We start from the raw sequence: 13,310 nt of genomic DNA, 5'->3' as shown, positions 1-13,310 counted from the left end.
TCTGTCCCTTCCTATTCTGTCATCCTGAGAAGATGACAAGTGAGAAAGAAGGATAAACATCCTTTTAGCGACAAAAACCCAATGCTCCATAGTCATAACATCCTCCCTTCCACACACACCTACATATATGCATGTAAATAGATATGCCTTCCCTATCATATATAAATTATTTATGTACTTTATTAATTAGCATCTTCATATTTATTTCAGCCAAAAATGTTACAATTTATACAAATGCAACACTGTATCTAATGGTCAAGGCTTGACTGCTGCAAATAATGGAAATTTACACAAATATAACAAATGCAATACTGTATCTAACGTCAAGGCTTGATTATTGCAAATAATGAAAAAAAATAATGAACAGAGAAAATTTTTAATTTTATTTTTATCTCAGGGATTACCACCTTCTTTTAGCAGAGTGGTTATCAAGTATTATGCCAAATGATTTGTCATCTATTTCTTCAACTTGAGAGGGATGAGTGCTTATTTCCAGGAAAAACAATGGTTCAAAAGGCAGTCAGTTGGAAAAAAAGAAGTAAAAAGTAGCCTAGATAATCCATAAACTGGCCATTTAGTTTCTGAGTAAATCGAGGTGGTTTTGCATTAAGAAATGAGAAGTGTCATTTCTAACTTGTGATTTCTGTACATATTGGATTCTACCCAAGCTGGATTTATAAACAGATAATGAAAGCCAGAATTAAGTGGAGGGTTGGGGAAATCTCACCTCTTTTCAATCACTTCCAAATCTTAAGAGCGTAATTAATAAGATGTTGGTTGGGGCACGGCAACTTTCTAACCTTTCTAACCTCTGTGTGCTGGTAAGATACTGGCCAGAAAAACTCAGACTTATGCTGGAGGAAAAGCCCATTAACAAAAGAGAACAAGAGAAAAGAACGTATTTATGCTGTAAAGTTAAGCTGCAAAGGGAAGCATCACATGAGCTTTTCTGAAATGCTCTGGAACTTAAAAAAGCAAGCATACAAAATGTTTTTTTGAAGCTTTTAAGCATAGGTTAATATGTTCCATGTGCCATTTTGTATTTTGAAAGGATACTAAGAGAAATAAGCTATTATTAAAAGTACTTGTAAAACTTGTCACTTCTCCACATCTCTTCAATTTTTAAAAAAATACAAGTAAATTTAGCCCCATAAGTTCTAAGAGAAAACATGTATTTTTTTTTTAAACTACCTTAGCTGCCAGAAACATACCACACTATTTGTGATAAACACTTCAGTCTCTTGGAAGAGGCCAAATCCAATCATAGGGAAATGAGAGATTAGGGAGGGAGAAGCTGAGGCTTCAGTGGGGAAAAGGCTAGCAAAAGAAACACTTGTCATACCACGCCGCCTACCATCAGCCACCAGAAACACAATCATATGTCTAGGAGCCTTGCTGCTTTTAAAGAGTTTCATCAAGAAGTATTCATAAATCCCTGGTAAATTTGTGACTGGGCATATAAAAAGAATGAAAGAAATATAAATTTAAACCACTACACACCAAGCTCAAAAGATCCCAGAAGACCTAACAAAGTTATGATTTGTCTATTCACCTTTCAGTTAATTCAGCCTGAAATGAGGCTTACAACCATTCCAACAAGATAAAAAAACAAATCAAATAACAGTTTACCTACAAATCAATCATAAGAAGTCCCAAGACAGATGCAGGCAGCAGGGGTTAATGGTAGCTAATAATGACTGTGTTTTTGAAGGAGACTGGAGGGTGAGGAGGCCAATGAGTTATGACTGTTACCACAAAGACAAAACATTGTCAATCAGCTTTTCAGAAAGTTGGCATGTGTCTCCCCTCTAGGAGATACTCATTCTCGGTATTGTGTTTGTGCCTAACGTTCAAATGTATTGCTGCCAGGACCCATTAGTGATTATCAAATGCATTTTTATTGTATGGTTTTGTTTTCTAAACAGCAGACGAAAGACCAGTAGGTGACAAGTGTTGTTTATGATGGTCTCCCCCAAAGTCCTGCCTGACATTTTAGTTTCAATCCTTTGGCCACATTTTGAAATAAAGCATAGAGTTAAATGATATATTTGCTCTCTATCCCAGACTGGATGCAATTGATTTTAACTGACTAAATTATCTGATCTCTGCCAAGAATTTTATTTCATTAAGAAAATGATATTATAGAGCATCTGAGATCATAGAGCAGACTAAACATAATGCCAAAGGAGTTCTGAGAATGCTCCACAGTGAAGGTTTGATTATTTGCAGATGGAATATGAAAAAAGAAAAAGAATCAGATCCCAGGCATTAGCCTAACCAATCCTGGTATCACTGCTGCCTACACCATAGGACAAAGCCAAGAAAATAACTCATCTTCCAAGCCACAACACCTTTTCTTAAGGTACTAATCACTTTTCTTCCTAGAAAGTAATATTTAACTGCCACTACCCAAAACAAAGGGAAAAGGGGAAGTGTTGGTACCACAATAGGCGCTAGCATGTCAACTGTCACTGCTGACAAGATTTGGCTAGTAGTCAAGCATTCACCAAGGAACTAATTTAAATCAATCTCCTTTGGGAAGCCAATTGTTTGGTATGCGCAACAATTGGTGTAGGATCAATCAGTGGACATGAGATCAATTAAAACCAGCTTAAGCCTGTGAAGAGAGACAATTCACACAACCTGAGTTAGATCTCTATTCATTTCAAAACTCTCACAATGCAATCCTTAAGCTTCCTTGCAAAGCAGAAAAGCTACTATCACCCTACACTGTCTAGCCAGCCCTTTAAGTAGTTCCACTTTTAATTAAAAACACAGTACACCCTTTGTTGGCATAGATAGTGTGGTCACTTTTAAGGACCGCAGTTATTTTAGCCAGAAACTTGGGATTTGGGAAGAGACATCTTTTAAGAAAGAAAAACACATACACATACATTTTGATAGCAATTTTTTTTTCTCTTTACAACCTTGCTGATTTACATGTACTTTCAGCATGGGAATTTTATTAACTGAAAAGTTGGTCTGGCAAAAGTTACTAATGCACACTTTAAAACTGGATTTCTAAATGTCAGCACTTGGATGTGTGGGGGTAACTCCCATGAAATTTTGCTAAAGCAGCTTCGAAACAGGTTTTGCATCAGATACCTAAGGAGGCAGAGGCAGAACTTTGGAGATGGTACTGGAAAGAAAAGCATGCAGTATCGCTTCTGGCCGCAGGAGTGCTATAATGTCGTTCTCCAACAGATAGCATCTCCGCATTAAATTCTACTAAAACAATATGCTTGATTCTTCCTCGCTGAACGACAATGGGCCAGACTGTGTGGATCAGAAAGACATTGCTGAATTAGCAATTCATCTAATAAACAAGAACTTGGCAAGGATTTTAGATATTTCTGTATTTTTGAACACATTAAGTAAGCACTTTGGTCTTTTCAACCAAATAGACTGCAACTTATAAGAGGTGGGGGGGAAGCCTCTCCAAACACTTTGACCACAGTGTAATCAAAAATTGCCAGCTCTACCAAGTGATACCTAGAAAGAAAACACTAGGGTGGAGAAAGGAGGTGGGGGGTTGGGGGGTGAAGGAAAATAGAAAAGGGCTTTTCCAAGACTTTATCAAACTTCCATGGCCTTTGGGAAGAAGCTTCTCCCTAGTACTTTTATTCAGAAAAACTTCTGAAAATTAACATTTTCCAAATGTCAGAAAGGAGAGAGAAAGGGAGAGAAATAGGGGTGAGAGAAAGGGGTATCCTTCTTACAAACCACAGATGCACAATGTCAGTTGGAGAACAGAAGCAGCGGACACCACCATTTATCTCGAGCTCTGCCCTCCGCAGGCTAACCTTCAACCCTGAGGGTAGGTAAGAACAGCGAAATAACGTCCTAAAAAGCTGTGAAAAGTTAGGGCGCAAAAAGCTCTCTCCAAAATCTGGATGCAAGACTGGAGATTCCATAAAACGAGTTATAAACAAACCACATCACAGGTCTAGTGAGATGTTTATATCCCAGAAAAATCAAAATCTGTTAACCCAAGGCAAATTCTAACTGCGCAAAAGACCAAACTGTTAGACCAAGACAGATAAACTCTAACGTGCTGCTGTGCACCTTCCAGGAGCTGTAATGCAAGATGAGTGTGTGTGTCTGGGCGGGGAGGTGAAGGGGTTGTGGTTTGCGTTTAAATCCTTTAGAAGACTTAATTGTGTTTAGCAGCCCTCCCCCTAAAATGCAGTTGGATTAGCTGCACCGCAGCAGGACTTAGAGTCAGAAATAAGGGCTCACTAAATCTTGAGGAAATCTAGCTCTCTGAAACCTTTCTGGAGGCTTCCATTCGCCTCCCCGCAGCGCACACAGGTGATGGAGAGGAGAGGGGCGGCTAAAAAGCCGCAAGTGAGTTTCACTGAGTACAGAAACCTCAGAAATAGTTGCTTTTGAGGGAAGTAAACGGAAAGGGCAGAGTCGGGCCTGTCCCCAAAACACCACTCTGCAAGAGAGCGTTCCCCAAAAAAACCTGCGCACGAGTTGGGGCTCAATGCAGAAAGTTCAGCGGATCATCCCATCTAGTTTTAGGGTCCAGAAAAAGAAATCAGTGTTGCCCCTTTCCTGGAATGCAGGCCCTCCCCATCGACTTGATAGCCCTCCCCAGCTCTCGCGCTCGCAGGCAGACACACACACACCGCACAGTACTAGGGCCTATCCAAAGCGATATGGGGTCGGGGTTTGGGGCGCACGTGGGTGGCCAAGGAAGACACAGATGAGGTGCAAGGGAGATAGTTGAGAGGACTAAAATGAGAACGATGAAAAGAACAAGAAACAATGAATGCCAGATAAAACGAAAGAGAGGAGTTCAGAATTAGAAGCCCGGCAGTTAACGTGGGTATGGACCGTACCACTTAGCCCTGAGCGCCCGCAGGACGCTCGGCTCACCCGGCTCGCCGCGCCTTCAGGGGAGAAAAAAGAGATTTCGGCGGACGGAGCTCCGGGGCTGGGAAAGTGGGGAGCGGTGGCGCGCACAGGCGGGGTTGGAAGGCAAGGTCCTGCCCACCTGAGCCCCGGAGCGAGTGCCGCCACGCGCCCGGGCAGAGTAGAACCCACCTCGCTTACTGCGTCTCCATCGATTGCCTTGGCAGTGGCTGTAATCCATACAGTTCAGGATGATGAGGGCAAAGGAGAAGAGACGAAACTGCATCTGGGCGGCCGGGCGGGGGAGAGACGCCTCTCAAAAGTCAGGGAACTAGAGGGCTCATCCGAGGAGCCAGCGCCGACTGCGCTGCGGTGCAAGACTCAGAGGCAGAGTATCCTCTAGCTTCAGGGCCCGCACTGGTCAGTTCGGCGCAATCAGCATCTCTCCGCCTTGAACCTGAGAGGCGAGGAGGAGAAGCCCTGTGGAGAAAGGTCCGCGGAGGCAGCAGCCTCTTTACGAGTCCCAATTTAAGCAGGGGAGGGAGGGGAAAAGCAAACCCACTGCCTGGCACGAGCAGCTTAACCCCGAACTCACAGCTGCCGGCAACTTGGAGGGGAAGGTGATTACAATTAGTGAATTAACAACCTCTGCGGACCCATAGGCTCCGACCCGGGGGAAGGACGTTGTGCGGGTGCTCCAGGAAAAGGAGTTTCTCAGTCCCCGAGAGTGCAAGGTTAAGGGCGCGCTCTCCGGTTTTTTTGGCCCCACAGCGGGGTGCCCGAGCGCAGTGGCCGTGGTGGCAGGGTGAGGGTCGCCTTCCGTGAGCACTTACGTCTCAGGCGGTGCGGCGTGCCTAGGCGCCGCGCTCCATCCCGAGCTCGGGAAGCGAGGCGCCTCGCTAGCACGTGGGCTGGGGAAAAGTTTGCGGAGACCGGCCGGGAGCGCGTGGCAGCTCCGGGATTCCGGTGGCTGCAGTGGTTTCGAAGTGCGCGGAGGATCTTCTGGACTAACAGCGCCTAGCTGGAGCGCAGTGGAGCGGGCGGGTCCGCAGCTTTAGGATGCTGCGTCCCCACCGGTGAGTGCGATCCTCCGGCGAGGGGCGCGCCCTCTCTCACTCTCTGGGTCCCTATCCAATTCTGCGCTTTCCCGAACTCTCCCCAGAGCCGCTTCACAGCTAAGGTTTCTCCGTTTCTAAGAACGCTCCAGGGAGGCCGAAGGGACAGCGAGAGCACTTTCCAGGGGAGATGCTGCCCGGCCGAAGCTCGGGATGCTTCTATAAGTAGGTGGTGCTGTGGTCCAAGGCAACTAAGTCAGGGCTGCCTCGGAGTTCCTGGGTCCTAAAGCCAGAATATCTCCGGTTTCCCTGAGGTCCTAAAGAGCGCTGACAGCCTCCCCGAGCCCAACCCTAGGCGAATCCCCTCCGGGCTTTCCGGGGGCGGGTGTGAGGGGGCTAAATTGAGGAGTAGCTGAGGTGGAGGCGCCTCCTGACTGTGCTGGGCACAATAGCTCAGCTGTCTTCACCGCCAAGGCGTCCGTCCTCTCTGGCGCTACGGGGTCGGTTCCAACCACAGCGCAGACTTTCGACTTTTGTGCAGGAAGATCTGACCGACTGATGGTTTCTCCTAGACCTTCCTTCCCAACCTCCAGGCTCTGACTGCTGCCTCTGAAGCGGAGTTTAAACTTGAGCCATATCGCAAAAGATGCCACACCTCTGCCACTTCTAAATTTATAAAGAAGTTATTTATAAGAAGATTGTTAACTCGGCTAAAATTAAAATGCGCCCTCGGTTTGGGGGTGAAAAGAGTATTCTAATCCTTTGCTTATCCTCAGAAATGGTATTTCTTGACTTTGTCTCCTCCAGAAAAACTTAGAAAACCTCTGACCCTTGTTTGCAGTACTCTAGAAATTGGAGCCTTGCCTCTTCAAAGAAAAGTACAGTTTATTTCTCATCCATAATCTTTCTCCCTCCCCCACCCTCAGAGTCTCCTGAATTGAGGAGACCTGACTTCTAGTTGCCTTGAGTTTGAGGAATATCCTGTTTAACAAAGTGTTACATTAAATACACTTGATGCTCTCTGACTTCATTCTGGGAAAATCATCTGTCCTGAATTCATTACTGTAGGAATGAATGTATTTACTCCCTAAGCAAAAGAATTTATTTTGCTAACCATGGCAGTATGAATGTTTGCAAGTATGACCACAGGTACCATATTATTATGCTAGCATTTTGTACCATTTAAATTTCCTTCTCTATGTCTTCAGTTTCAGAAGACGTTCACAAGTTTGGAGATTTGAGACAATCATAGAGAAACAATAAGAATATTAGAATAGTCATGTTTATTAATTGCTCCTTTAATGCCTATCCATAACTCTTTATAGACATCACTATTACACTGCAATATTTATGTACTAAGAATTTTAGTGCTATTCATTTTATGTATGCCTGAGAATACCCAAGTAAATCTGAGTTGAGGTCCTTGGCCCCATTTCCCAAATAAGAAAATTCAGCCCCTGAGGTTGGCCCACAGGGCACAGATATAGAGTTGACAAAGCACATAACAGAATCGAATCGTGAGTCAGTTTCTCAGCTTTTGGAGTCTGATTTTTGTCACAGAATACGTAAGTGATTGGAAGCATTTCAGTTTAGGGAATGGCCCAGCATTAGACATGATAATCTGATATTCCAGTGACTATCCCCCAGTCATCATAAGTACCGTTTCTCCCATAGGCTCACACATGCGTACACCAACACCAAATTTATCACACTTCTAAAGGAGTTAAATCCGTGAGAGAATAAAGTCTTCTTCTGTAAATGAGCCCTCTGCCTCTCTGTACAGTCTTGAGACTTCTTCAGGATGAGTGGTCATCAGTGTCTTCTAAAATATTTAAAGACAAAAATAAGCACAAGACTAAATAAGCTCTAGCTCTAACATTAACCACCCAGGTCACTTTGGGCAAGTCTCTGGATCTGTTTCCTTGTTGATAGTTTTAGGAAATTAGAATAAGATCTCTTTCACTCCTACCATGTTCTAATTTACAGTCAATTTCCTATGAAGAAGTTTAGGTATGGAGTCTAATCAGTGTGAGGACAAACTCATCATTGATAAGTTTTCAATGTAGAAGAGAGTAAACCACTGACATCTTTAAATTTAGGGACCATTTTCAATCTTCCATCTTCAAAGATTACTTTCCAACATTGTAATCATTTGGGTTGCACTGATGGTGTTTTTCAACCAGAGATACTTTTCAGTTTAGTGAATGCCTAGATCCATCTCACCAAAAAAAAAAAATTAATAGCACCACTTCTGCTGAAGATTGGGTAATATTCCTTTTTTTTTTTTTTTTTTTTTAGGGCCTCACCTATGGCACATGGAGGTTCCCAAGCTAGAGGGCCAATCAGAGCTACAGCTGCCAGCCTATGCCACAGCAACACCAGATCCAAGCCGCATCTGTGACCTACACCACAGCTCACAGCAACGCCAGATCTGTAACCCGCTGAGCGAGGCCGGGGATCGAACCCACAACCTCGTGGTTCCTGGTGGGATTCATTTCTGCTGTGCCATGAAGGGAACACCTCCAGTTAATATTCTTAATAAGGCAAGAATGGGCTCTGGGAGTAACAAACAGTCCTAATTCCTTTCTTCTTATGCTCTCTCTTGGTCTGTCTCTGCTTTTTAAAGGATACCACGAAACTTCAAAAATCTGTCACACTTAGTTCTTGGGGTCTTAAAATCTCACAGTCTCTTTGGGCTAGTTTGTTGATAAAGCAGGCTATTTTTTTCCTTTTTTTGCCATTCATTGAATATTTTTCCTGATTTCAAGAACCCAGGAATGTTCTTGCTACTAAAAAATACAACCCTAGCAGATTCTAAACTATCATTAACTTTAATCCCATATTTCTGCATCCTTTCATTTCTGAACTGTGAAAGTGTTGTTGTTGAGGTTCAATGCTCACAGTTTCTCCATCTTGGAGACTCAATGGACTTTTTCTTCAAACTGAGTTTAGATGGTGGTTTTATTAAACTCACTTTATAAATAGATGTGTTCTGGGGTCTGTTTACAGAGAAGCATATTGATGAGGTTAACTTCATGGCACTCTCTGGTGATAGAAGGTTAACTGGGTGCAGGGGTAGGGAAAGATGGTATAGAGGAGGGAAGAAACCTTTACTTTTTTGACTTGTAATTCATTCATACAGCTAAATTTCAATTGTTAATGAAGGGCATACAGTGAGAAGGCTGTCTGCCAGCTAGCCAGCTCTCCTCATAAACAACCAGCTATTCATGTATTACCCTCTAGGTTTTGAGTATACATGCAGAAATATGCTGTACGTAAGAAAATCTGTGTGTAAACACAGACAGCCTTCCCCCATCTTTCATTCAACTAGTAGCATGCCGTATTCACTCATCTGCACCTTACTTTTTTTCATTGTCTTAGAGTTCCTTCGGTATCAGCTTATAGAGAACTTCCCTGTTCTTTTTATACAATCACATATCATTTAATTGTGTTATTGTATTTAGCCAGGTCCCTACTGATAAATATTTAGATTGTCTTTATTTTTTTTTCTGTAATAAGCAAAGCTTCAATTAACTTTTCCATGGGTCATTTTACCTCTGTTTTATAAATCCTTAGAAGTAGAAAAGTGGGATCAAACAGTTGGCTATACCTCTGTGTGCGTGTATATGTGTGTGTGTGGTTATGTGTATGTATTCCTAAAATTGCCTTCCACAAAGGTTCTATCCAATTACAGTGTATGAAAGTGCCCATCTCTGTATACACCAGCCAATATGTTTTGATTTTTGATACTTCTAGGCAAAAAGTGGTATCTCAGTCATTTTAATTTTTGTTTATTTTCTTTTAGATGAAATTATGCACCTTTAATATATTTAAGAAATTTATATTTCCTTTTCCATAAATTCTCCAAAGATGTCATTTACCTGTTTTTATACTCTTGCTCACTTAATTCTGCTTCGTAGAATATACATATATATATAATCTTTTGTTATTTGAGTTTGAAATATTTTTCCAAGTATATTATTTGTCTCTTTGCTTTTGATGTGTATTACTATGCTAAAATTAAAAAAAAAATAATTTTATGTAGTTAAATTTGTTAGTCTTATCTTTATAGCTTCTGTGTTTGTGTCACACTTGTAAAAGCGCTTCCCTATGCCATTTTATTTGGGAGCTTTCTAAGATACCTTTTTTAATATTAAAGACCTTAAGATGTTACTGACTTTACGACTGTATGATATGACTGAATTAGAATAGAGTTTAGGGAGTTCCCATTGTGACTCAGTGGGTTAAGAATCTGACTAGTATCCATGAGGATGTGGGTTTGATCCCGACCCCACTCAGTGAGTTAAGGATCCAGCGATGCTGTGAACTGTGGTGTAGGTCACAATTATGACTCGGATCTGGCATTGTTATGGCTGTGGTGTAGGCTGGCAGCTGCAGCTCCTTCAATCCCTAGCCTGGGAACTTCCACATGCTACAGGTATGGAGCAAAAAAAAAAGAAAAGAGTTTAAATTTTCTGAATCTTTCATAAGTATATATGTTCATAGATTTGACTGATTTTTGGCTCTGACTCCCATTTTCATTAGCTAATTGATTTAGAGTTCTCTTATCTTTCATGTTATTAGATAGTCATATTCTCAGATTTAAAGTTTCCCACAATCTTCTTATTCACTGTTGAAATCTGTTGGTGTACTTTTCCAGTCTAGAATTTATCTGTCAATTATTTTGGAACAAATTATGGCATTTTTGCCATTTGTCAATAATGATAGCCTATTTTTTCTATTAAATATAAGCTGCATATCCATTTTGCATATGCATATGATAGCCACTGTTCATTTGTAAGATTTTCTATGAAATAATTAAGTGAGTTAATACGAAAGATCTTCAACAAGGTCACTGACCAGTCCTTATCCAGGCTAATTTGTTGTTTTTAAAAGCCACACCATAATCACTTATTTAATATTTGAAAAATGTGTAAATATTTGACTCCTCCAAATGTTAATGCTGCGTCCTGCCACTTGAGAACTCTTGTGTAGACTGATGTGATAAGGCCTATTTCTCATTTTGTTCTCCATCCTCATGGAAGAGATCCAGGAGGCTCACTTCAAAGTAAGCCAATTCACACCAGCTCATAAGGAAAAAACTCAAGATTTGACCTGAAGTTTTTAAATGATTCCCTTTATTTAATCTTGTGCACTCTGAACTCTTTGTGAACTAAAGTAATGTGTGTCGCTTCTATTCTTTTTTGTGCGACCCAAACGTGGTTGCTGGAAGGAAGTGTTACTACACCCTGTTAATCACAAGAGATAAAGATTCTCAGCTATTTTAAGAATGAGACACAGTTTTCATTAATATAAAGAGAAGGTCCCTTTTCACTGTTTGTGGACACTCATTAGTTAAGCTAATTGAGATGAACAATAGAGCAAGGAATCCCTAAGAGCAGGAAATACCCTCCCTAGAACTTTTTTCAGTACTGATATCCAAAATAGATATGCCTCTCCTGAGCATTGGTTTGTCTCTAACTTAACAGTTATAATGAATTGTGTCACTGGTCAAGAACAAATTTGTGGTTTACCATCAGCAAGTATACAAGAGAGTCAGGCACTTTATGTGCTAGTCTCATTTCCTGTTCCATTTTTGGTTTCTACTCTTATTTTCTCATTCCTTTATTTTTCTCATCTATTTGTAATGTTATGCTTGACCATATTATATGCATCTATATAAGCCATTTTTAATTTTGGAAAAATATGGAAAATTTAAAGATAGTAATACACCTCTTATACCCATGATAATACAAAAATATATACATTTTTTATATATGGATCAGAGAATCAACATAGGGGTTCTTTTAGTTGCTGAGTACATCTACTCTAACTCTTCGTTCCAGAACTGAGGGATAATTATGGTATAAATTTGGGGATCCACTCGGCCTATTGGGAGATGAACCCAAGTCTAAATTCTATTAATTACCAGTCTTCATAAGCCCCTTCTCTTGATAGTGTGGTATCAATAAATTAATAGTAGTCCCCCAAAGTCTGGTTATTTCCTCTTCCCCAAATCACAGCCATCTGAGTAAACGGCTCCAGGTCCTATTGGGGAAGATCAGGAGAAATATTTATTATGAGGGTCCTTGCTCAAGAGACCTGACCTCATTCAAGGAGCTCTGGGGTGCGAACTGGCTCAAGTCTGGGTTGGTTAAGGGTCTGCGATTATTGTGGTGACTCAGGTTACACCTCTGTAAGCCAGACCTGACATTTTCTGTTATACAAATCAAGTAAGACTTTAGTAGGCTGTCTGTCTACTTTAGTCCTAGGGAAAGTAAGTTATAATTGCAATCCTATGACTAGCTGCAAACACACCATAGTAACAAGTATTCTTCCTTGATTTGATATAAATATCAAATATCCACATTTTGTCACCTCCTATTCCTCTACTATTTAACATAAATGCATAAATTGTAGTTAACCTTATATCTCAGTGTTTAAACTACAGAATATGAACTAGTGAGTGTAGCTCAGCTAAAAGAATGACTATCACCCCAAGATGAATAAACAGACTGAGACTTTTGGGAAGCAGATCAATATGTTCTGTGTGGATAGCAGTGCCATGTTCTAGGGAAGCATAAATTTGAATTTATTTTTATTTGGAAATTAATTGCGGTTTTAAAAAATGTGTGTATTGGATGCCAGATTGTCAAGAGATGGATTTTGTAGTTTGTACTGTCACTTGGGTTAAGCTGGGGACTATATTTCCCAAATCCCCTGCCATGTAATGATTCTGAGTTGGAGCTGGCTAAAAGAAGAAATATGTGGAATTTGAAGGGCAGAAATAAAATGGTGCTCAAGACTTTCTGGAGGTCTGTTTTCAGTAAGATGCTGTGATAGACAGAAACTGAGGTACATAGCAGGTTCCAGCTTAAAACTCACTCAGCTTTACATCCCACTCTTCTGAATGCTGGCCTTACTTACCCAGAGACCCCAGACCTACACTAGATGACCGTCTGCAGAGGCAACAGATTTCCAGAGACCTCTCCACAAATTCCCCCTCTGCCATAGCACTGTGGTGGCTGGGCGTGCTTGGCTTCTTGGACACATTAGTGACTGCTCTTGTCCTCTAGTTCCCCTTCCAGACCCTCCGGCCCTCAGCTCCTCTCACCGTCATGTAAGGTCTAATTCCTTATAATTCCATGGGTAACACCCAGTGACTCTGCTCTCTTGACTGAACCATGGCTGATACAAGTATTATCTCTTGATTTTTCCACTATTAAAAATGAAAACTAGAGTTTCCTGGGGGGCTAGTGGTTAAGGACTCAGCATTGTCATTGCTGTGGCTCAGGTTCCATCCCTGGCCAAAGAACTTCTGCATGCCGCAGGCACAGCCAAAACAAACAAACAAATAACAACAACAACAAACAAAACAGAAAAAAGAGAACTTAC

The 13,310-nt window shown here is 41.4% G+C and overlaps 1 protein-coding gene across 2 annotated transcripts in view; it reads right to left on the bottom strand.

Moving 5' to 3' along the window:
• Positions 1-6,114, bottom strand: part of RSPO2 (R-spondin 2) — a 165,029-nt gene extending 158,915 nt beyond the window's left edge. Inside the window, exons 1-2 of one of the 2 annotated variants that reach the window (XM_085020405.1) lie at positions 5,694-6,114; positions 5,053-5,317 (exon numbers count right to left, since the gene is read on the bottom strand). In XM_085020405.1, the coding sequence (XP_084876531.1) occupies positions 5,053-5,146 (94 nt within the window). In that variant the 5' untranslated portion in view covers positions 5,147-5,317; positions 5,694-6,114. Of the gene's footprint in view, positions 1-5,052; positions 5,318-5,693 lie in introns of those variants that run through there. The other variant, NM_001293141.1, reaches the window with a different exon arrangement.
• Positions 6,115-13,310: the final 7,196 nt, after the last annotated feature.

The sequence above is a fragment of the Sus scrofa genome, chromosome 4 (genome assembly GCF_054392235.1).
Source record: "Sus scrofa isolate SSC_HxYL_T2T_F1_AM1 chromosome 4, Sscrofa_HxYL_maternal_Yorkshire_Landrace_v2.0, whole genome shotgun sequence".
In the NCBI taxonomy this organism is placed as follows: Eukaryota; Metazoa; Chordata; class Mammalia; order Artiodactyla; family Suidae; genus Sus; species Sus scrofa.
Note: the sequence above shows the minus strand (reverse complement) of the source record. Positions and strands in the feature narration are given on the sequence as shown.